This window comes from Dromaius novaehollandiae, chromosome 1, assembly GCF_036370855.1.
Source record: "Dromaius novaehollandiae isolate bDroNov1 chromosome 1, bDroNov1.hap1, whole genome shotgun sequence".
NCBI lineage: Eukaryota > Metazoa > Chordata > Aves > Casuariiformes > Dromaiidae > Dromaius > Dromaius novaehollandiae.
The window spans coordinates 47,780,631-47,805,710 of record NC_088098.1 but is presented as its reverse complement, the minus strand read 5'-3'; the positions used below and the strand labels follow the sequence as shown (position 1 = coordinate 47,805,710).

Here is a 25,080-nt window from a genome sequence, read left to right as displayed (position 1 = left end):
TCCGTGAGGTGCATCGAGGCTGCCACCACCAGCTCCACCGGTGACCCCAGCTCTTGTGCTGGAAGGGCACTGGGTGCAGCAGCTCCATAGTTGCTCTCTGCAGCCACCTTACAAGGCGGCAGGCTTGGACGCACCTTCTGCCGTTCTCGTTGTTCGACCTTGGAGAGTCCCAGGTTGCCCAGGCGTTCTTTTTGCAGAAGCTGTTTTTTTACTTTTGATCATCCTTGTTGCATTTCTGAGAGCCCTTTCTGGTTCTCATCTATTTGAGATGGGAAGACCAGAACGGTGTATGATACTTAAAATGCAATAGCCCCATGCTTTTACACGATAGCATAATGATTTCCTGGTGTCTTTCTGTTCCTGTCTTAATCCTGTCATTGTTTGTCACATGGCTGCTGCTGAATATTAAATTGATAGTGCCATAAAAACGTCTACTGTAATACCAGAAACGCCTCCATCTCCCCAAGAAGTTTGCATCAGCCAAGTCATTGGGTGGTTACTGAATTATATTTACTGAGAATAAGTACAAGGATACTAACTTTAGGTAGGTCAGTGACTTTTACGTAATGAAACATCTTTGTAAAGACAAACCAAACCTATAATCATGGAGATAAAATTATAAAAGCAGTTCATGGATCTATATAATAAAGGTATATAACTTTTACAAATGGTTTTGGCTCATTTTATTTAAGGCAAAGCAGCTGCATTATATCCACATTGTGAAGACTGCACCATTAGCTTTCAAATGTAGTGACTCAAAATATTAATAGTCCTGAAAAAAATGAATTCTTAAAGTGGATGGAGTGAAAACATAACTTTGGAAGAGGTACTTAGTGATTTTTGGACAGAGGGAGCCAAATATTTTTTTAAGAAAGCACTTTCTTTAAATCTTCCTATCTTTTAAACACACAAAAGCTAATAATAAACAGTCTTCTAAGTTCATTTCCAGCAATAGGATGCTTGATGATCATTTTGAATATCTGTTCCAACTTTTAGCTGTTGCTTTTACTTTGGGAGGAGAGCAGGGAAGGAAAGTATATGTAACCATTTCTTTAAATGTTTGTAGCCTACCACAATGCAAACGTAGTGAAGTATAGCAAAGACACTTTCTCAGACCAGAAACCTGCATGTTTTACCATTTAAAAAAATGAATACCATGTGATCCTTCTTTTTTGCAAATTAATGTGTACTAGAATTAAAAAAGAACCTGTAATCAAGTTCTATTAATACTTTTCTTCATCACAAGTGTTCTAATAATTTGTGAGTTCTTGTAACCTTCATTTCATTTTGTCAGCAGTTATGCCTGTCCTACTACATGGCCTAAATTATTGTTGCTAAATTTTAAAATGGGCTCTATAATTTAGAACAGTACTTACGATAATGTAGGAAGACTATGACGGCAAAAGTTATTTCTGTATAACTGGATCTTAATGTATTAACCATATGCCCTTCATTTTATATAAATTTACCTATTAATTTATCTGTGCCCATCCTTATCATGATCTGTGTTCATTTTTATATATAAAAATACTTTAAGAATTTTTTATAGTTTTCAGGTTTAAAATGTATGCAAATCTACCAGAGCCATGAAGAAAACAAAATTTTTTGAAATAATCATATTTGTTCATTACCCTTCCGTCCTAATAATGAGCATAAAACTTAATCCCTGTTTAGTCACCCAGTGTATTCACAAATTCTGGCCTTTCTTCTGTGCTATGCAATAAATGGGAAAAGATTAATTTTAGCACAAGTAGGCAAAAACCATACCATACAAGGGAAATTGTTTTCAACTCTGTACATGTGTGAATGTAGCCATACTCCATATGTGTACATACAGTCCTGTGTGGTTAATGATACTGGAGTCTTGAGCAATAGCGGATGTATAGCTCGAGGGTGTTATTTGACTCGCAGCCGAGAGGATATACCATCTGCTGCTGCGGAAAGCCGAGGTTTTCCTTCCAGCCTTGTGTCCTGCCCCTTCCTTGTGCTGCCTTTGGTACTTCTCTGGCCCTTGCTGGACTGTGCCCTGGCATCTTCAGTTTTGCATTAGGAGGAGGAAAGCAATGTTTCCTTCGATGCACAATCTGGATTTTTTGCGTACAAGGTGCTTATTGCATCTAACCACATGTGGTTAGTCTTCAGTCTGTCTCAGCCCTTCGATCCAGATTTTAGTTACCCTCCAGGATGTGAGGCTATTGACACTAGTGGCAGAGCTAAAATTATTTAAGTGATCTTAACAGTACGCTTCCAAATTCAAAAACGTTCTGAGAACTTTCTTCCTAGGTTTACCATTAGAGTTCAAAAAAAAAAAAAAAAAAATTGAAGGGACTTCTTGTTTGCTTAATGTAGGTTTGGTTAGAGGAGGAGATTTCTCAAATCTGCACTGGAAAAAAACCATTTAGTTGGCTTTCTTTTTTCTTAAAAATTAGTTTTGGAAACAATTATAACAAAGCAAAAATGTGTGCTTAATATTATATATTGCCCATATACGTACAAAACAAAAAAAAAAAGTTATAATTTCAAAATTACGCTAGCTATCAACTAAAACCCATCAAACATCATAGTTACAGCCACTGGTAACTCTGTGAACAGAATCCACCCAACAGCCTATGACTGAACAGGTATTTCGATTTTCAAAGTTAGCATTAATTTGTTCAGCACTGTGTGTAAATACATTGTGAGGTTTTTCGTCTAAAAACTGGATGAAATTCAAGCCAGAGTTTAGTAAGGAAGTTGGAAGGCAGAAATTAAGTAATAATCTGAAATAAATTTAATGCAGCAGAAGTGGGTGCTCTATTTGAACCTGTGGGTTTCGTGTCTTGCAGAAGTAGTAGATTTTAGCAGAAAATTGATGAGGAAGGAATTTACTGCCTACTGCACTGAGATAAATCTAGTGTTAAAGGTATAGAACAAGGAAGCTGGTATTGCTCTTAAATCAAAAGAGGTAATGTAATATATTAGAAACAAAAATAAAGATTTGGGACAGATATATGCAGAGCTTTGAAGGTGAAGACACCAATCATACTGCATGTACCTACACACAGATGTGCGGTGTATTTTTACTCTTACTCACCCTCTTTGAAGCTGTGTTTTTGAAGGATGTTAACTGAGAGCTGCAGGCAGGCTTGCAGCAGTGCTGACATGTTCTTTCACATTCTGTTTTCTGCCTGAAGCAATTTTTAGACTACTTTTTCCTACAGCAGCTGGGTAAAAGTGATTTTTTGTCTTAATGTATTATTCATGTATATATGCAAATATCTTGAATAATTATTTTTTAAAGATATTGGCCTGCCCTTAGGTAGCTCCGTCTGTGTACTTCTCTTTTCTTTAGAACAGTCATAATATCATCTCCAAAAAGCTTTTGTACGTAGGCATGGGATTTGGGGGAGGGAGGGAGTCCTTCTGAGATCCTGTCTCGCTTCAGTTACTTGGTATTTGTTGCTGTTGTTTTCCTTCATCCTTGAAATTTTGCTCTCCATAAAATAAGTTCTAGCTGTATTCTTCTTTGTTTTGGCAAGAAAAGCAAGATTTTTGGGGTCCCTCAGGTGAGCACGTGAATCGGGGTTGTGAAGGAATGTCACAGGTTGCCCCTGGTCCCAGCAAGGGCAGGTGGCCCTCCGGGAAGAGCCTAGCAGTGCCAGGGCACGGAGCAGCGCTTCCCAAATCCTTGGGTGCTGGCTTTTCCATCTATGTAATACCAAAAGAAGGGTACCTGTAATGGCAGCATGGGATAAAATGGAATAAAAAATACTGACCAAGCAAACAGCAAACAAACCTGTGTATACAATCCTCTGTGCTTTTATAGTTAGACTGCTTCCAGTATCAGAGCAGTCTTAGAGCTAGTTCACACAGGCAGAGTGAGGCTTGCTGAGAACCTGCTAACTCATAATTTCTTGAAACTTTTGCATATCAAATTTTAAAATTACTTTTCTAACATTTCCTCTTTTTTAGAAAGTGTTTATCAGTAATGAAGCAAGTTGTACAGTCCTAATTTTGAGTCTAGGTACTGTGAACTGTTTCAGACACAAACCAGTGGAAAAGACAAAATAACTCATTGAATCCTTAATTGTTCCAGTATGCTTTAAGTTAATAAACTTAATTATGGCATGACTGCTGCAGTGTGTGGTCAGGTACGTTTTCTTCTAAGGACTTCCAGTAGCAAGGCCGCACTACTATCGACCCTCAAAAATTTTGAGAAGGACAATATTTCTGAATACTTGCTGTTGAATTTGCTGCTCGTGTGAGTTGATACAGCAGCTTGTCTGTTTAAATTATAGTAAAAGTGGAACATTGTGCAAAAAGACAAATCGTTAATTCAAAAGAAAAAATTACTAAAGTTAAGGGCTGCTGTATGGTTTTATTCAGGTTTTTGGAAGGTATTCTAATGTGTCAGACCATATACCAATCTAGCTTCAGAGTGACAGATTTTAATAAAATGGGATTTCTGTAACATTCAATGCTATGTTTTGTATTAATTTGCTAATAGAGAAATGGCCATAGTATTATGGTCTACTGTTAGTATGAAAAAGAATCTTACCAGAGTGGTGATTTCCTGACTAGTAACTTTTTCTTCTTTTTTCTTTTTTTTCTTCTGGCATGTTCCTGACACTCCTGCTTGCTTGTGGGAATGAATGTTTTGGTCCTTGTGAATTGTAGAGCCCATTGTGAAGAATGGCAGGCCTCCAACGTCTCACAGTATGCACTCGTTTCTCCACCAGTACACAGGATCTTTCAAGAAGCCCCCTTTACGGAGACCGCATAGCGTCATAGGGGGCAGCCTCGGCTCTTTCATGGCAATGCCTAGAAATGGGAGCAGATTAGGTAATTCACTACATTATTTATTTTTAAGTTCATTTTTCTATAAAGAATAATGTCTGTGTTGATTCTTAGCGAGAGATGCAGTTATTCTGATGCTTTAATAAATCTCTGGGAATGCAGTAATTTTTTTCTAAGGTTGTTGCAGAAAATTCTGTTTAAGGTGTTGAATGCCTCTTTAAGGTTTTTAAGGGGATGATTAAAAGAACATACAGAAGTCAGCCACAAATTTGTTTGACAGGCAGAAGTTAGAAAATATTCTTTCGTAATAGCTTGGAAGGAACCTATATATCCATCTCAGTTAAGCATTAGTGAGAACTACAAGAAATGGAATATGATTCAAAAAGATAATCTATATGTGGAATTTTAAAAAACTGGTTATTACTTAGATTTTTCAGCAGTATAAGAAAAAAGCTGACCTTCTTTCAGTGATAAATTAAGGCCACTCAACTATAATTATCTTTTTGTTGTGGTCTTGAGCGATATTTGTGGTTCTGTGGAGAAAATTACAATTAAAACAATTTTTCTTCTCCTTCAAGTAATTTATCATGTTGCTGCCTCCAGTCACCATTAATGTTTTACCCTGTTTTTGTGTTATGTTAAATTATGCTTAATTAATTGATACTGGAAAATGAGAGCAAGTCACAGTTTAATTAGAACGCTGTGAATTTTTCAGTCATCTGCCCTCCTTCAGAAGCGTGTGATATTTAAATTGATCTCCTTCAAGATTAGAGCTATGAATCTTTTAGGTACTAATCAAACCATTTATATCCTCCTCTACTACATCACACCTCACATTCAAAACCTTACCTTTTTACTGTTTGTGCTACTTACTCAATCTTAAAAGAACATTCCCTCCTCTTGAGGTTAGCAGCTGTTGCTATCACAGCAAAAAGGACAGGTTTAGAGTACTGTCTTGATTACTGATTTCACTCAGGTGCTGCACACTTCACTTGTTCTTTTTTTGCCGGGCCAAGCTTTGCTTACGCAGCCATTGCCAAGAATCTAGTGAGACAAAGCTTAAAAACAATTGTGTACTTAAAAATAAAGATGTTTCCGGTCAGGAATATTGAGCCTTTTATGGATTATTTGTGAAATCAGGCATATACAAATGATGTAGAAGAATAGAGAGATGTATACTTTTGTACCCTCCTTTTTTGTGTTGCCTTAAAAGCATGCTACTGTAGATTTTTTAGTGCAAATGTATCGGTAAGTTATTCCTTTTAAAGCTTTCACTATGATTTTCAAATCAGCTTTGTAAAAGAAAATTTCATTGCTTTAATGATTTTCCAATTTTTTCAAAGCAGTATTTTTCACCTGAAAGTGTTAATGTGAAAGTATTCCAGAAGCATGGTTTTTTTTTTAAGGTGGCCAAGTTCTATATGTTTCAATAAAACTCACAATTTGAATACTTTACATTTTTTTTTAAATGCCACATATTAAATAGCTACAGATTCCTGTAGAATTTGCAGTTTCTTTGAAGTAGGAAGGAATAGATTTAAAACATGTACACATGTGTTAAACACCTCTCTTTGCTTTGGGTGCAGCGATGCCATTAATGCATCTGTTTGCGATACTATGTTACATTCTTTATCAGGTTTCTCCACGTCTGGATTTTCTACAATTTACTTACAATTGATTTTTCCCTGTTTCCTTTCTGTAAAGAAGAATCTTTTGAAGCTTTGTTTTTCTCAGTGTTTCTTTTTCTCTTTAACCTTCATCATCTGATGAGAATTGAAGTTACTTTACATGTTAGCTGGGTGGTATACGTGTGTACAAGCATTATCACTAATGCTGTTTCTGTTCCTTTTTCACATCTTTCCTCCTTTTGTTCCTGCCATATGGGAATGCTCATTACTCAGCAGGATGCTGAGGTTTTCTACATTGGGATAATGATGTCAGAAATGGAATGGTCAAACATTCCACGCTACATAAAACTATTTTTTTTCTTTACTTTCTTAATTCTTCCTTTTTCTCTCCACTTTTTCCTGTATTCCAGTGGTGGGAGCGTGCAATCAGAGAGAAATCCTTGAAGTAGCACATAATGATGGCAGTAAGAGGAGGGTTATTTGGTTAAAGAACAAAATAAAACAAGACTGGCCATGGGTGCGTCTTCAGGCTGCTTGCTTTTGAATGAGATTTTCAATGTAAAAATTGCTTGAGGAGCTTGAGAGGGGTTTTGGTTTTATTTTCTGAGCATTAAAAATGAGTTTCTGCTGTTGTGTTAATGTGTGTAAAATTCCAAAATATTTTCAAGATTTTTCTACTTGGAAACTTTTCTGTTGGCTTTAGGTTTTGTTAAATCTTTCTTGGAGACAAAAATTCAGAATTTCTGGCCAAGGAATGTATCTTCGTTTAAAATTTTGTAGTCATTTTAATACTCCCTTATCATTGTAATACTGTATAATGTACATGTCTCAGGTTGAGTTGTGAATTAGCCATGCCACTGATGCAGTTGAAGGTCTAGCTGTTTTTTTTTAAGCTCATGTACATCTGTACAGCTTCTAAAGTCTTGCAGCTCATCATGGAGCCAGAGCTAATAAACCACTGTTAGACCTGATCTGGCTGAATGCAGAGCCACCCTAGATGTCCTTGTTCCATTTTTGTATGACTGGGAGGACTGAAGAGGCGCTCGGCATATGCAAAGCCAACTCTGACCGGCTCTGAGCTGCAGCAAACTATGCCGGGGAGCCTGAGCAGCAGCCCAGGGAGAGTTTACCCATGCTTTTACCAATTGCATTAATATAATTATGGAAATGTTTTGTTTCTTTGTGATAAACGTTTGAATCAAAAGGAATGAGGTTTCCATACTGCTTTTGTAGTTTGATAATGTTAATAACAAAGGGAGTTGCTTGCTCTTCCCTGCCTCAATTTGGAGTATTTTTAGTTAAACTAATCATAAAGTTTAGTCAATTCATAGGAAAGTAAGCTCTGGAAGAGTGCATGTTGGAAGGAATTGAATATGCAAGCCATGTGGGTTTTTTTTTTTTTTTTTTTTTTTTTTTTTTTGTAATTATTTGAAATAAGTTTGAAAGAGCATGCATTCTGACTTGCTGCTGACTCATTAGTGGATATTATCCCAGCTCACTTGGAAGAGCTTTCATTTGCTGCACTAAAGATTCCTTGTTTTCTGATTTCTTCTGTGCTGAGTTCCTCGTAACTGAAATGACAACAACGTTTTCTTTCAAACGTGCTTCTGTAGTTTTCATGTTATATTGTAGTCATCCACACTTTTTCATTGCAAGAGCGCACTGGGTGTTTAATTAGGTATGTAGAGTACATCAAACATCTGCATATGAGACTGGTTATGGTATTCAGTGAAACCAATTCAATAAATTATGGAACCATTAAAGACTCTGAAGACCGTACAGTCTGGCTTTGGTGCAGGTGAACTCATCTATAGAAAAGCTTAGCGACATTAGGGAGGTATTTGCATGATTTTTTTTTATCATTGCTTTATCAAACATTATCATTGTTCACCTGTGTAAAATGATTAAAATGGTTAGGTTAATGCCTCTTTCCTGGTTTTATGCTATTAAAGTAATGAACATAAGGCTCAACTAATGCTTTTATAATTGAATACAATAAAAGGACATGTTTATATTAGATGATAACACAGCCAAGATGAAAAAAAAAAAGCTTAAAGTATCCATAATTAGATAAGAGATTAATATTTAAAGCGTCTGAGAACCCTTGCAGAAAGGAGCATTTGGGTACTCAGCCCATTAGAAATTCAGGCAAGAGCTTCCTGATACATTTTGGATGCTACAAATGGTATCCTGCCTAGAACATTCTGGTCCATTATGGGTATATGAGTTATATAACTTATATCCAGACTTACCAAAAGTAGTTCTGTCACAATAGTATTCAAAATAGACTGACCTTCATCTTATTTATGTCTAAAATACTAGAATGTAGACTTGTGGGGCACAGATCCGCTTTGTCTTCTCATTCATGATTTGGAGAGAGCTGAATCTTCTTGCAGCTACATTATCTGTCCCAAATGTAGGATTTTGTGTTACTGATTTTTGAAATACTACTTACTTGTATATTGTTGTGTAGGTGGTCATCTTAGTAGAAGACACTTATCTTTGTCAACTGGGATGTTCTTTGTAGTTCTGAATGTTACATTTCAAAGAAGTGTAATTTTACAGTAATTTCATAATAGGTAATGTTTTGTGAATTGAACATTATGTATTTTATGTTGAACTGTATGAAGGTGTCTTATATGATTCCTTTATTGTATGTATCAGTCTTTTCAAAAAATGATATAATTACTTCTTTGCTTAGAATATAACACTTTCTTAACTTTATCTGCCTTATTTTGTGAGGTTGCTTGCATAATGGTCTCTCTTCTAGCTTCCTTAAAGAAAATAGGCTTTGGAGCCCTGTAAGTGGGCTCACACTGAGATAGATTGGGGAACAGCAGTAGCTGTTATACATCATTTTACAGAACAGAATCTTGAGGGCTGGAATTGCTAAAATGCGTAACATGACTCACAGAAGAATCTTTCAGAAAAGAGTATTTATAAAAGAACTGAAATGGTGAATGTGCTGTTTTCCAGCACTCAACAGTGCTGAGATCAACAGCTTTGCTGCAGATAATGGTTTCAATAACACTTTTGTATTACTAGCAATAATTTCATACAACTTGTTACGGATTTTTAAACACACAGCTATCAAGTCACTATGAAGAATGAGAGAAATTTCTTACAGATTTGGCAAAGAAGGTTAACATTTTGTTTGCTTAGCTTAAGGTTCAGGCTGACCTTTAGGAGCCAGTTTCTGAAGATCTTTTCCCCCGGCTCACTCTAACATGCCTTTAGAAGCACTAATGAATATTTATCTTGTTTGAAACCAGCAGATTCTCCTTATTATACCTGGAGTGCAGCTTTTTTCACTCATTCAGTCCAAACTGGAGCATGAATTGCTGGGAAAATTCTGGTGCAGTGCGGATTTTTAATTAGAATCCAATTTAGATCCATGTTGCTGCTCGATGCATTCTCAAAACTTTGCTTTGTGCATAGGATGCAGGCTTAAGTTGTGTGTTTAACTAACATGCTTGGAGTTGAATTATGCGCTGCCAATACCTTTCGAGCTAATCTTTTTATATCCATTCTGTTTTCTGTAAAAAGGAAATTCTTTGTACTGAGGAAGAGTTTGATCCTTTGAAGTCTAAATGGTTCTGTGTGAGCCAATATAGGCAAACCTTTTAGAAGGTGTGTTCATAACTGAACTTTTGCCTAAAGGCTTTTTTCTAGAAAAGCCAGCTTTCCTGCCTGTTGAATAGTGATAGAACTTGCATACTCTTTTGTTTTTTATTGCTGCAGTGCTGTGCAAATGGTGTTTTCAGGTATATTGGTGGTAAGACTGCATTGAGCTTTGCATATTTTGCTAATATTAGTATTTTTAGGAGTAGAGTTCTGGGATTTTTAGTTGTCCCTCAGGTGCCTGTTTTACCCTATACAGGATCATGCATAACATCTAGGAACAGGAGAGATCAGGGAAATTGGTGTCTTTTGAAGCCCCTCTCTCACTAGAAGTATTTAGTCTTTATAGTATTTTGGAGCTGAAATTTTTCATAGATGATGATGGAGCATTAATCATAGTGGATTGTCTTGTAGGACCATTTGCCTGTTGTGTGTGCTTTTGCAAGTGTCTTGCCTCTTAATGACACTATCTTGATCTTCTCTTCATCCATTACAGTATTTATCTTCTGGAGCCCGGGAGATCATGTGGTGCTTAAAAGTAATGTATATGTAAGACATGATATACATAAATTCATTTACATGGATCATTCTACAAGATTATGATGAAAGTATTAATTTCAATTTACATAAAAATTCTGCAATACCCTACAACTGGGGCAGTCCACTACATAAATTCCTCTGTAAGACTGTACAATTTCAGTTAAGTAATTAAGAATGTCAGGTCCTCTGCTGAATCCACTTTTGCATTGTAGGCCTCTATTGAAGCAGCCAGAATACATCCCTTTCTGCCCCTGACTCCCCCCAAGTGGTGTTTATATCTAAAGTTTGCCATATTTGGCATTTCTGAAAATAATGCTACACCTTTCAGGATTTTTAGGGTTTTTTTTTCTTAAGGTTCCTGAAGATGCATTTAAGTGTCTAACATCAGGTAGCCTAATTTGAAAATCTTAAATATTCTCAGTACTGTTTTATATTTTTCTGTGAGTCTCAGTTTTCCTTTGAAAACACAGGTTTCTTGATCCAAGAGCAGCAGAAAGAGAAGATGAAATGAGGGAGTTCAGGAACTCAAGACCTGAAGGGAAAGGTGGCTTATAGGAATTAAAATGGGGGGTTGACTATGTCTGTTTTTGGAGATTAAGTGCTGCTACAAACCAGATAAGAAAAAAACGGTAATATTTTTATATATTGTGTATAAGTTCTGTCTGGTAGGTATTTCTGTTAAATTCATCCTTTTCAATTTTGTGGTTCCTGAGCCATTTAAAAAAAAAAATACTGTCACCGTGATGAGCCTTTGATGCTGACGTAAAAAGCACTGCATAGTAAAGATACAGTTGTTCTCTGCATGTATGAGAGAGATGTTTAGTGGAATACTGATTGACTCACTTCAGTTTTTTTTTGTTAGATATTGTTCATGAAAATCTGAAAATGGGGTCAGATGGTGAAAGTGACCAAGCTTCTGGAACATCATCTGATGAAGTTCAGTCTCCCACAGGCGTCTGTCTTAGAAACCGGATACACAGGCGAATCTCTATGGAGGTAATTCACTTTTCACATAAGGAACAGTTAAATTGACAGGAGACTTGGGGACTGCTTTAATTGTTCTGTATAACTGGTTGTCTTCCTCTCAATTAACTTTAAACAGGCTGACATATTTAGTGTGGAGAGCATTATTATACTATTGCTTAAATTTCTGTTTCCATTTGTCACACAAAAATCAGATGATTATCTTGCATTGTTTATGAGCTGTTCTGTTTTGAAAAACTGAAACTTCAATTTTTAGGAAGAATTTTTAAAATGTAGCATTAGTGTTTATAGTATGTGTCTCGTAGAAGACTTTTGCAAGAATTGTTACAGTCATTGGAGAATTTAGTCTAGAATGTCTTTGCTTCACATTGTGGGCTACTCACTGAGTATATTCAAGATGTAGTATTCAGATATTTTCACATAAAACTGCTTTCTAATCTTCGTAAAACAAATGCTACAGGAGAGATGGTCCTGACTGCTTCAGCCTTTCTATCTCTTCCTGTTTTTTAATGAACGGAACTTTACAGGATGGTAAACAAAAGGAGGAAAAGTACCTTATGAATAACTGTGCACATAATTTCCTTTATTTATGAGTCTCATTATGAATACTAGCCACCCTTGTGCTTGCTTTGTTGTCATTTCCCTTGGCAAAGAAAAACAGGACACTTCCCTGTTTCTAGAGTGTGCAAAAGTTATAATTATATTGGAGCCCTTACATGCTACTGGGTACCATGTAAAATTTTGTAGTTGTTGCATTATAACACGTGCAACAATATGCACTTTGTCAGATTTTAAAATCATCGTTCAAAGTATGATATCAAATGCAGGATTTGGGAAACAGATCTGGATAAGTTACAGTAGAGTGTACATGCCAAAAATTTTTGACGTGTGAGGAGTTCCGTTATGCTTGTAATTCCAAGATTGCAAGCATGTAATGCTGGTATGATTCCAAGAATTCAGGAATTAATTGTAGTAATTATTTATATCTTTTCTAGCACCTGGGTTTTTCGTCGTCAAACTGCCTACATTTGTGTGTTAATCTCAGGTTTGAAGTAAAGCCTGTTAAAGTTGGACTATTGACTTGGCTCTATTGATGTTTGCAGGTTGCTTAAATTAAAAAAAAAATCATCTTAAAAACTTGCACATCAGAATGCATGCTAGAGAAGCTCGAACCCATCAGGGAGATGTTTTAAAATATCTACTCACTTTTTACTCGCTACCTATTTTCTCTGCATTTTGACACATGCATTCAGAACAGGAAAGAAATGAGGAAGTTAATGGCAGATAATGAAATTAACAAACTGAAATGAAAATGTGTCAAGTCTTCAGGAGAGAGTTAAGAGCCAGGGTTAAGATCTTTCAGGTTACATTTTCAGTTCATGAAACTCTGAAAGGAACTAAAAACAGAATTCAGAAACAGGCATTAAATTTAGGGAAAGTATTCGTCCAAATGTGGGACATTCCTGTGTAGTTTGTTAGAAGGCATCAAATAAAAGCAGCTCTTCAGTGGGCTGCTTACATTGTAAAATGGTTTCTAATTGCTGTTTCAGAGGCTATGAGAATTCTTTTATTAAAGTTGTTTGCCCACTGTTAATATTCTAATTTTTCTCCAAATTCCAAGTGCTTGTTTCTGGGATTTGAAATTAACATTATTTCTTCATTGCCTGGCGCAATCAAGGAGAGCACCAGCATTTTGGCAGCTATTCTTGTACATTCTGTGAGAATTGTACTTTTTCTCCCAGATTGCTTCAGTATTAGCATGATGACTTTCAAAATAAGGTTTTGAGCTAACATTTGAATACACTCTCACTTCTGAATTTTAAGAATGATATTTTTGATAAATATTTTTAGTTGACATAAGTTTCACTACATAGAAGTGATTTATAGGATTTTTTGTTCTTTTTTTTTCTTTAAACCTGTTTGTGCACATCAGAGAAGAACTAAAACTATCTTTGTAGTTTTGGTTAAAATATCTTCCTAATCATAATCTTTCCAGTATAATGTCCACTTTAGCTGGCTTCCTAAGAGAAGGGTTTAAGGGATTACACTGTCTGCCTGTCTTTCCCTCCTTCCATTCTTCTTTGTGGGTCATTTTCAGTCACATGGATAGAAACCTCACATACTAATTTTCTGTTAATTTCTGAGAAAAAATCTCTGAATCAGGAGAAACTGCTAATGCATGCATTGCTAGAGAAGATGCAGCCTTTATGAAACGTCACAGTAGGCACATATGAGCTCAGTCTCAAGAAGGTCATCCACAGAAAGCAGTGTTTTAATGGTTTTGCTTTTCATGTAGTATCATTGCTTGCTTCCTTGGCCTTCAAGGGAATCGAACGAAAATTTTGTTTGTCGTATGAAATCTTACTTGTCTGGCTTGGGAGGTTTGTGCTGTGGAGTTGACTGGTTCAGTAGTAGTAATTAGATAATAGAAAGGAAAGAATTTAAAAAAACTTTGCGTAGAAGTGAGTTTTTATCACTTCAGGTTTTTTTTGTGGGTGTGTGGGGATCTGTCATCGCTAGGCATCATTGTGTAGCCTTAGGCCATATTCCCTATTAGTTCATGTAGGATGAGTTATAGCTATATGCTATACATATAGTTTGGAGTCAGTTAGTATGTATGTGATCTTTATTTGCTGTAGTCTGCTGAAGTCATTAATCATACCTCAAATCCATTGCAGAAGATATTTGATTCAAACACTATAAAGAGTTGGATAAACTTAATAAGCCATTATTCCTTTCCTCTGTTTTCTAATAAAGTGAACATGCCTGTCTTCCTAGGAGTATATCGTTCTTTCTGTTTAATTTGGCTGATGTTCACTGTATTTGTAATATTTATGCATAATTTCTTACATATGTGGCTTGTTTCTTTCTCTGTACTGATTTGACAAAAGTCCTGATTTTTTTTTTAATTTTATTTTATCTTTTTAAGGTAACTAATCGGTTAAAGCTGAGAGCTTGGAATAGCCCTTTTTACTTTTAAGACTTTTAGATATAACCAAGTTTTTCATGCTTCCCTTGAACTTCCTTTAGGATACTATAGACTTTATATGCAAATTAGCCACCCATCAAAAAAAAATTTTTTTTACATGCTTGCTGAAAACATGTATACCATAAACTGAAGTGCTAATTACTGATACTGAATATTAGTATTCTGGGGATGTTTTGTACTTCAGAATGTATCTTTTGGGCCAAAATGTATATCAGCAAACTTATTTTACATAAAATTGTTATTTTTGAATGGTGTGTAGTTGGGCAAGCATAGCCCTGAGAGAGGCACTTGGCCAGCTATGACAGCTTTTCCTTTGATCAGAGCATGAAGAGGCTGTGAATGTGATATATTTCAAACTCCAATATCAGAAGTCCTTATCCCTTTTTTATACTGTAGTAGTTCTTGATCCTTAGTGTCAGTCTGCACTGCAGTGTATCATACAGTAAAGCTGTTTTCTGTAGTTGTTAATTAAATCAGAGCTACAACTAAGATTTTAACATTGTTGAAGAGCAGATAGTTTTTCTTACAGAGTGTTTGAAATATTTCATTGAGAAATAAAGCTGAATCTTTCCAAAACTTTCACACACACACATCCTGAAAGCTGGAGGAGCGCAAACTGCACAATGCAGACACAACTAGAAGCTGCATTTCCCCTCACCCCCCATTTTGTTCTAGTGCAATCTTCATAGCGATAGAAAGCTGAAATTTCATAATCTTAAGTTGACCCACTTTAGACAGGAAATTGTCATACTTCTGTGTAACCTGAATTTGACGCATTTTAGATAAGTAGTTGCACTGCAACGAGAATCCTGATCTATCGTGTAGAATTATGTGGGGTGAAAATTTTCCATCCACAGTAGCAGCTGTGGAGATACCAACTTTCAATTTGTTATCCCCACAATTGACATCAAATTTAGGCCATCATGGTTGGTAGAAACAGGGAGATGATACGCTTTTGCTTCTGAATTTGACAACATTGCAGTTGTGGGGTTAGATTTTTTCCAGATTATCAATCCTAGTTGGTATATGCTTGGAAAAGAAAAAGAACATACTAGAATGTCATAGTACTGTCTGGGTAAAATTTATTTTGCCTGTAATCCACAGACTCTGGATGGTCCATAAAGCACTTGTTTTTCTTTTTAAACTCATGATATATATGTTCTTATTCAGCAACTATATTGACAGTAGCTGCAAACATTTATTGTGCGAGGAACTTGACTCCCAACAGCAGTTGTTGTTTAATTAAAATGTTTGTAATATAATATTAATACTAATGATCATTTAGTGAATTGGTAAAACTGTTTATCAAAACACATTTATGTAATCATCCTTTCAAGTGCCAGAAGCAACATAGCCTAAGAATAAATACGTATGTGTATATACATTTTAAGTGTAGATGCTCTTATCGTATAATGAGAAACGCTTTTCCAGATCATGGAGTTACTTTACAGCTTAAAGCATTTTCACTTTGATTTGCTGAAAAGACAACATGGACAGTAATACATTAATATAAATATGTTTCAAGTAGTAAGTGCTCATTGGAGGCCTTGTGCCCATGCACTGGATACTGAATGCTTCATTAAGAACTGTAGGGGATAAAAAATAGGGAGATACAGTCTGTGCAAATTGGAACATCTGTTTTCCCTTCCCAGAAATCCAAGGTCTGTAAGCTGTCTTCGTATGTGAACTGGCATTGGGCCATAGCTCACTGCTCACCAGCCTGTTTCCCAGATATTTCATCCTGAGAAAAAGTTCTTACCATCTGACTGTCACATTAGTGACAGGAGCTTGTTCCAGATCAGACTGCTCCTACCACATCATCCTTGGGTACAGTTTTCCCCAGAGAGGGTTAGCTGCAGGTTTGGCCATTGTATTTCTCTCTCTTGAGCTTAGAAGCAGTACAAAGTGGTCCCACGTTCAGGCATGTGTTGTACTGGGTACCTTCAGAAAGAGAAAGAACGTAGATGGGAAATGTGTTTTTTGGTGAGTTCCACCCATTTAGCAGAGTTATGAATACTTCAGCAGTCTTGACTGACATGGATCAAATAACTCAATTTGCGGTTGGTCCAGCTAGACAAATGAACCTGCTCCAGAGAAAAACCTACAACATTTACTGAGATTTAAATTGACGTAGTGCTGAGATTTTCTGACTGTAGGATTTGAATTGGAATCTGATTCATGGTCGCCATTCCCATGTGCCAGTAGGGCACTGCTGGCCTCCATTCAGCTGTTTAAAGTCTCGAACACTAGACTGGACAGCAGTATTTATTCAGACATTCAGTCAGAGACAATACCGTCTTTTCTTCTGTCATTAGGTTTGACTGTCATTGCAGGAAGCACCGTATCAAAGAGCCTGAGCATTCAGCCCGAGATCTCCTGCCACTTGAGAGGGTCCTGAACCCACTTAAGCCGTGCTTCCCTCGCATTGCTACCCGTGGTGCCTGTTGAGTCATGCACTGTTGAACAAAAATTCTTCCTTCCCCCTTGCTTGGGTGTTTGTCAGCCAGATGACAACTCCTGCCTTACTTATTGAGTTTTATCTAATTTCCTTCTCTGCACCTCCTGAAAATGGGCAGTTTCTCTCCTGACTGCCTCTTACATGGATCTAAGCATGTGGTCACCTACCAGATGATTTTAATGCCAGACGGGGGGAAAAAAGATTAAGTCAAATACAGTCAAGACTTTGATTTTACACTGTTACTGACTTCACGCAAATTGAACTCCACTACTGCCTCCATCCAGTCATACTTGGCAGCTCGCTCAACTTTTTGCAAGATTGCACAAGAAGTTATGCTGTTATTTCTGTAAACTCAGCATCTGCCTTCAGGTTCACATGAAGCTTGATGCTTTGGAAATCCCACTTTTAAAAACACACACATATGTTCTGAATTATTAATATGGCCTTGACAAAACAGGGGGGCCTCTTTTTGATCTGTTTGATTAGCTGACTTTCATTCTTCTGTTAATGTTGCTGCTACAAGAAAAATTATTTCAGCTTGGATAACAGACTTCTGAACCTAGATTTACTAGATTTTTGGAGAATAAGGATAACTTAGTGATGCGGTTTTGGCCTTTTATTGGGGACCTCTGTAAGTATCATGCCAAAGGTTCTTGCATTTCCCTTGCTGCTTCCTAATTTCTTCCTACAAAGCTTCTTGCCTTCCCTTGCTTCCCTACTTCCCTTATAAAAGTTAATATGCTTTTTATAAAGATTGTCTTAATCTGGGGGATTTTTTGTTTCATAACTTTCTTTTTTAGTTTCTTTCTTGCTCTTTTAAAATTCCCTTTAAAAGTAATCTGTCGTATTGGACATGTTTGGCAGTCTACAAAACAGATCGCTGGCAATCATTGGAGCAGAGCAGATGAAAAGTTAGTGCTTGGATGCAGCTTCCCAGGGCGGGACGCTACCTCATACCCAGCCCTCCAGTCTTACTTTCCCGTCAGTCCAGAGCTTCCAGGACGGTCACAGTTCCAGACTTTGAGTTTCAGAAGTCTTCTTTAATTACCTGATTTCTCTGCGGGACATCTCCTCTGATAGTTGCAGCTTTGTGTTGACACAAATGTCTTGTGTTAGGAAGCATGGACGTTGCAAAGAGCTCTTGTATTAGACTGCTTGTGTGGTTGGCTTTGATTTTGTTGTTGCTTTTGTTGCAGCTTCATTCGGGGTTTTTTTGTTTTTTCCTTTGTTATCTCTTGTGCTCTTGTTGTCTAGAAATGAGACTCTTGCAGGAAGGGAGTCTGGAGAGGGAAGAGATGATCTTGCCTTTCAGGACTCGAGCTTCTTCCATCTATGCTTCTTATTGTTTGAAGCTTGCATTTTGGCGGTAATACGTTCTGTTTGGTGTCTCATATTTTTTTCCGGTGCCATTTCCCTCTATCTCGCTTTTTCTTGTAAGCTGCTCACCTTATATTGCATTTTCCTTTTGGGCAGTTTCCCCTCCCGCTCTGTTACCAATATTGCTCAAAACGCACAGAAACCAACACTTAAAAATCAGGAGGGAGGCAGCAAGTGAGGCAGAGCTTGTTTTGTTAGCATCTGTCACTGCCCAAGCCCTGCCATCCAGCCAAGCAGCCATCAGGTTAGAGTTCAGCAGGGCTCACGTTACAGGGCTAATGCCTTAGAGAGGTGTCTTGTCAGTTGATCAAGCTGGAGAAAATTAGGAAGTACTCTTTTTTCCTCCTTCTTCTCTGTACTCTCTAAGTTTACTTGCTTATGAGCTCTCTGAAGTACAATAAAATAATAATAAAAAAACCCAAGAATTTCAAAGCATTTCTGGCATAATTTTTAGCAAATTTTCAATGTATTTATTAGACACTTGACAAAAGTAAAGTAATATCTCATATTTGAGTTTTATTTACTTTGTCTCAGGTTTTTCAGAACTGGTTTTATATATTAAATCTCTGGGGTTTTGTTCATTTGGTTGGTTGTGGATAGAAGCTCCTGGAATGCAGTTTCTGAATACTGTATTTGTTCTAAACAGTTTCAATCCATCACCTTATAACTGCTGGGAGAGATGAAGTAAACTAAAAAACTGAATGTGTTTTTTGAAGGAAAGAAAAAAGAAAGAAAGAGCATTTTTTATTCAGCTATTTGAGTGTCTAAACAGTATATCCATGGAATTAAAATTCCTGTTAAAAATATTTTGAAGAAGAAATTGTTCAGAATTCATATTTTTGACTGCTTACTTGACATAAATTCTTATCTATTGAACTGTGATGCTGACTTTGTGAGTAGTTATAAATATTACTGGAAAGATGTGACAAGTTTTATAAGTTTTTCATTGTGCTCAAGTAAATAAAACAAAAGCTAGCTGTTTGCGCTTCTGGTTTTCTTTGCTATTATATGTATTTTCTTATTTGAGTGGCCATAGCTACTGGAGATATTGGTGATAACTTTCTTAAATTCCTGGCAGTAAAGTCCTTGCTTTGTTGATTGATGGTAATAGATGTGCCAGGAAAATGTGATTCCTAGTGCCAAAATAGAGATTAAGGCTTTGAATTCATAATAATACCCATATTTCACTGATTACATTTAGCTCATCATCTTTTCTTAGCACCCCTGCATCCAGAACTGGAAAGCTATTTGTTGGGGTTGGAGGTTGTGGGCTCAGCCTTATGACAAAATTCCTGAAAATATTTTGAGTATTTGTTTTGACTAGTATATTGGTGGGAAAAAATCTCATGATCTAATTGATTAATGAATTCCATACCTTTAGTAATTTTTTTGTAATGATTAAACACAGCTTCAAGCCCCCGATTCCAAAAGGGCATGTCTAATTAAATACCTGAAACTGATGCTTTCTTGAATTGTATTGGTGGACTGGCTAAAGAACAATCTGGATTTATGGAGTGAGAAGTAGCAGTGATCTTTTGCAGATGGGTCTTAAAATTATATTTTCACTACTACTTGTAATAGAAGAAAAAGTTCTTCGATGCTTTCCTGAAGTTTAATAGAATGGTAGTTGATTGATTGTGATTTAATGTTTTCAGTAAAATAAAAACATAATATTTGGATGTAGAAGAAAAATATAATATTCAGGTACAAACCATTCTGCAGGAGAAGGAAAAAGTCCATTTTCTGCAGCATGACGAAATTGCAGTTACACCTGTTACTTGAGCATGGGCCTCCTGTAAGATGAGCATTACAATGGGAGCCATGCTTTAGCATTGAGCCTTTCTTGAAGCCTGGAGTTAGGTAAGTGTTATCTAGTTACTTTTCCTTTTTCTTCTTGAGTTGTCTTTTAAAAACTTTAGAATCTCTTAAAACAGTTTTTGTCCTCAGTATGCTGTGGAGCTAGAACATAAATGTTAGCCTGTTTCAGATATTTTTTAAAAGTATAGACTGTTTGTAGTATTTGTTCACATGCTCGCTCTCTCTAGCTCCACGACAAATCATGGTACCTTAAATTTATTATTTTTATTATGGACATATTTAGGAGGTTTCATTCCTGTTGGCTTTTCATGTCTTTAGGGTTTAGGACATTTTATATGTGAAGTTACAAATAACTATAGAAAGAGATCTTAGCAGGCTATTTGTCATCTCATGGTACATTTAAAAAAAAAAATACACACGCACAGATACACACACAGACACACTCTGATGTTGATTTTATATACCTAATAGGAAAACTGGCATAGATAACTCATGCCAGCTGTTAAAATAGTGGGTTTGGTTAAAGTCATCCAGGCTTGTTTAAAAGGATGTGAAAAAGGCGTGATGCTGAGGTTGTATAGATTTCTTATGGTGGATGTATGAGCTTGTATTTTGCTTCAAGACTTTGGAGGTCTCTAAGTCTGCAGTGCTGTAACCAAACAGCAGAATTCTCTCTAAATATGGTCTGTGATTTGGGGCTGTTTTTTCCTATTTGCTTTTGCCTCTAGCAACCTTGTAATATGTCAGAATTTTTTAGAGGATCCAGTTGGCTTTAACTACGCTAACTTTGTCATTTGACAAAAATGCACTGAAATTTGATAAGGCAGCCTTCAGAAAACAACTCCACATGATATCTGATACTAAAATGGTACAGTAAGTACATGCATTTAAGGTTGTATATGACTGTGTTAAGTTCTCATTGGCATATGCAAGTGTTTTTCAATTTATTTTCTTTGCATATTGTTAAGTAACACAATATACTTTTTTATTTAAAATACGAGAGGAAAGTATAAGATTTCTTTTTTCTGTGGTAAGTATGCCATGGAGTTGAACTGTGTTGCATAGAGAGTTGAGATGCAGCTTTTGAGATCTCATTAAGCATTCTTCAGTGAACAAAAGCACTATGACTTATTAGTGAACAGCTTGTGGTTGCAGCTGACACATCTCTCTGGTGCTTGCTAAAACCAGTGAGAAAGCTAATTCAGGCCGATGCTTACACAAGAGAGCAAATTGTTTTCATTTGATCTGTAGTGGACTATTCGGGCTGTCAAACTGATGACTTCAGACTTGGCAGTTATTTTTCTTTATGATGCTGTTAGAAAACTTCAGTGATGGTACTGAAAAATAGTACCTCTTAAAAGATGAGCTTAAGTTTCAGGGGGAAGTGGGGCCCTGGCTTGTTGTCTGCTGGCATATACTACCAGTAATGGTGGTCTGGAAATGTAGCAATCATCAGTGAACTGAAGAAGCAAAGCAGTAAGGACTGGCTTATAACAGTGCAGCTTGGCGGTATAGTTGTGCTAGTCCCCTGGCTAGCAGCTCCTGAAAGAGCCAGCCTGCTTCGTCCCCTGGCTCCTGAGCTTGCATCAGCAGATAATTACTCATGTTGCTTTGAAGGCGTAGTTTTCTGCCGGTTGAGTTTCTGAAACCACATCAGTGAGTCGTCAGCTCCGAGCGTGTTCTCCTCCAAGGAGGTGATGGGAACGTGTGGCCGCAGGCAATGGACTTCCGTTCGTGGAGGCTGTCAGCTGCTCGGTTTCAGATACGGGCTAGCTAATCTGACACGGAAGGAGTAATGAATTGAGGTTGATGCTATCATCAGGCAATATGTCATGGGTTTTCCTTCTGATTTTTCTGACCGTTTGCTTGGCACTGTAGGACTGCTTTTCTTTTCACCTCCTACTACCTCACTGGCAGAAACCCTAATCTTTTTTTCCCTTACTGCAGTTGCAAGTGCAGCAGCGCTCTGAAGGAAACAGTCCTGCAGTTAAAAAAAAAAAATGGTGGCATTTGCAGTCCAATAGATACAGGGAAAGATTTATTGTTGCTACTACAGGAAGAAAGCAGCGGTCTGCAAACTGGCACATTAGTGAATGATAAAAATGAAAGTAGTCTCAGTTTTTCTTCTTTCCCACTTGAGATGCTGATATTTTAGCATAGTGAGAAATGAATGCAAGAATGCCTCAACAAATTCTTCACTAGAGCCGTTTTCTGGTTATTTATTGTATTTGTTTATTTTTGATTATTGGTATTCTATTTTGTGCAAAACGTTAGTGTTTAGTATCTAAATGTGTGTTATATGAGTCAGTGACTTGTGTCGTCAGAAGACAGACTTAAAAGTGTGCATATTTGAAATTACTTTTTTTTCTATAGCATATTTAACCTATAGAATTCAAACACTGTATATCCTGAGTATCTTCTTTATTTTACGCAGGGATTTACTGAAGTGTGTAGTGCATCTTGGCAAAACGTAAATGGTGAATTAAGGAAAATGAGCAGTTGTTCTTAGTACTGGATTCAATGCTTAAAAGGTGAACAGTGCTCCTTTTACAGATAAGAATAGTTACATTCTGTGGAAATTTATAATTCTTTGACAAGATTTCAGAGGAGTGAGAACTGATCTGTTAACCAGGAATTAGACTTTTTGGAAAGTCTCATGCATGGCACTAAAGAATATTATATGGGCCAAGGCACCCAGATGGAAAGAGGAGTATCTGGTAAGTTTGCGTTAGGGAGAACAGGAGAGCAGACTTGGATAGGTAGGAAAGAAATGGAGTCACTTCAGAGGATTGGATGTGAAAGCAAAATACGGTAACAAAATGCTGGTGCTAAACCCTTGTGAAGGGACTACTGTGGATGGCAAGTGAAGATGCTGATACTTGCAGTAGTATTTTGGGATGTCCAAAAGGGCACCAGAAGGTGAAGAAATAAAAAGGTAGAATGTTTTTAACCTCCAAATATATGTGAAACAACAGGAGCTGTTTGGTGTCTAGATTTGGAAAATGTATTTTTTTTACTTAAAATGTTAAATTACTCAGCTCACAGAACCTGCAGGATTTAAGCTGGAAAACCTACTCGAGCTTCTCGTGCCCCAAAGTAGTCTGTGATAGATAGAATATACACGTGAAGTTACAGCAGGTCATTTGGGTACTAGCCAGACCAAAGAAAAGGCTGGACAAAGTGTAGCTCTTCTCAGAGCATTTGCTGTAGCTAGTGCTAGAAGTAAATAGTAAAGATTAGGACAAGTCGGGATACTTTATCTCCACAGACAAGAAACTGATATGAGAGTCACAAGTGCTAGTGTTTTTATCTCCAGTCAAGCAGAGTGGAAAAAATGTTATTGTGGTTTCAGACAAGTTATAAAAATAGTATACATTTCTCTGCCACTGATAAAGCAAGATTAAGCATTAAGCATTATACATGAGGAGAGAAAAATGTGTTTTTGAAATGTAGAAGGGGGGAAATGCCACCTGAGCGTTCTGGTTACCTAGCAAAGCAACTGATACTTGAATGTATTCTGCAGAATATGGTTTGGAAGTGGATCAAAAAGTAGCTCGTTAAGCAACATAGTTGACTGTAGGCATTTGAACTTTGAACAATACTACATTTACTGAACATTATGATTTATTTTGTGGCAGGCTGACCCTAAAGATAACCATGAAAGAGTCAAACTGGAAAATGTTTTGAATTCACAAGAAAATTTTCACAAATTAAATGTATTTTTTCCTAAATGAGGTCTAAAGTGACATACATAAAAATATTATTACTTTAGTTTTCTAATGCATAATTTATTTTAGGTGATGTATTTTATGTCCCTGAAAACTAAGGTTTTGCATTTCAGTAAACCTTTGGTTGTTACAGTTGCAAAGAAATGCACCCAGCTTCCCTCTGTGTAGATGAGGGAACGTGTGCATAGTTTAAGAGCCCACCTGTTGTGTTTAAAAACTAATACATAAAATAATTTAGGGAATTATTCTAATTTCCTAACTTAAAAATGAAGCAATAGTTTAAAACATTCATAAAGAGATGCAAAATTGATTTCTGTGTTAAAACGGGATGTTTCACTGTGTAGTATTGGCAAGTTCAAGATCCTAAGTATCAAAAAGAGCTTAGTGAAAATAATCCTGTCATTAATTTTGTCTATGCTTCCTTATTACTTCTTTAAACAACATCATAGCAGGATCTTGTAACAGCCTGCACGTTTACGTTGCTTTATAATTTCCATTATAAATGGTGTCTTGTGGTCTTTCTCTTGAGCAATGCTAACACTTCATTAGATTCGACTGGTCGATGAAATTAGGCAGGACAAAGTCCTCTGTCCAGAGAAGAGACTTTTTCCATTGTTTCATGGAATTCCACAGAGGTTTAAGAGAATTAGAAATTCTTGAAAAACTTGCCGTTTCCTCCTGCTGCTCACATTCCACTAGAGCAGTTTGGCATCGTGCCGAAATAACCATGAACCGCAGCGTTCAAGAGAGCAGGGGTTTGGTGCCGCCGAAGTAGCAACAGCAGGACCACGACGGGAACATGCAGGAGCTGCTGCAGGAGCAGGGGGAGGGAGGGAAGATGGGGACTGTGGCGGATGTGCGACTCCGGGCTCCACGCGCTGAGGCTAACGCTTGGCCTGCGTGTCCTGTCCATAAAGAGGCTTTACCGCCAGCTAAGAAATGGGCTAATTTTCCCCAGCCGGCTTTACTGCCCAGCACATACTTTACCTTTTGTGGAAAATTTTATGGCCTTCTGCTGCTGCCAGTTAATCAGGTTGCCTAAGTGTCAACAGACTTACCTAGTCTTTGAATGCTCCAGGCTCGGAACTGCTTGGTGTATGATAGGGAGTCCTTTTCTGTTTTTCTTTTTACTGTAATCTCTGTTAAATTATTGGTTTTTCA

At 36.9% G+C, this 25,080-nt stretch overlaps 1 protein-coding gene across 1 annotated transcript in view; it reads left to right on the top strand.

Annotated features, from left to right (window-relative positions):
- CDK17 (cyclin dependent kinase 17) overlaps positions 1-25,080 on the top strand; it is a 98,129-nt gene that overhangs the window by 50,597 nt on the left and 22,452 nt on the right. The window contains exons 3-4 of the mRNA XM_026123161.2: positions 4,657-4,821; positions 11,428-11,561. Of these exons, the coding sequence (XP_025978946.2) occupies positions 4,657-4,821; positions 11,428-11,561 (299 nt within the window). The remainder of the gene's footprint in view (positions 1-4,656; positions 4,822-11,427; positions 11,562-25,080) is intronic.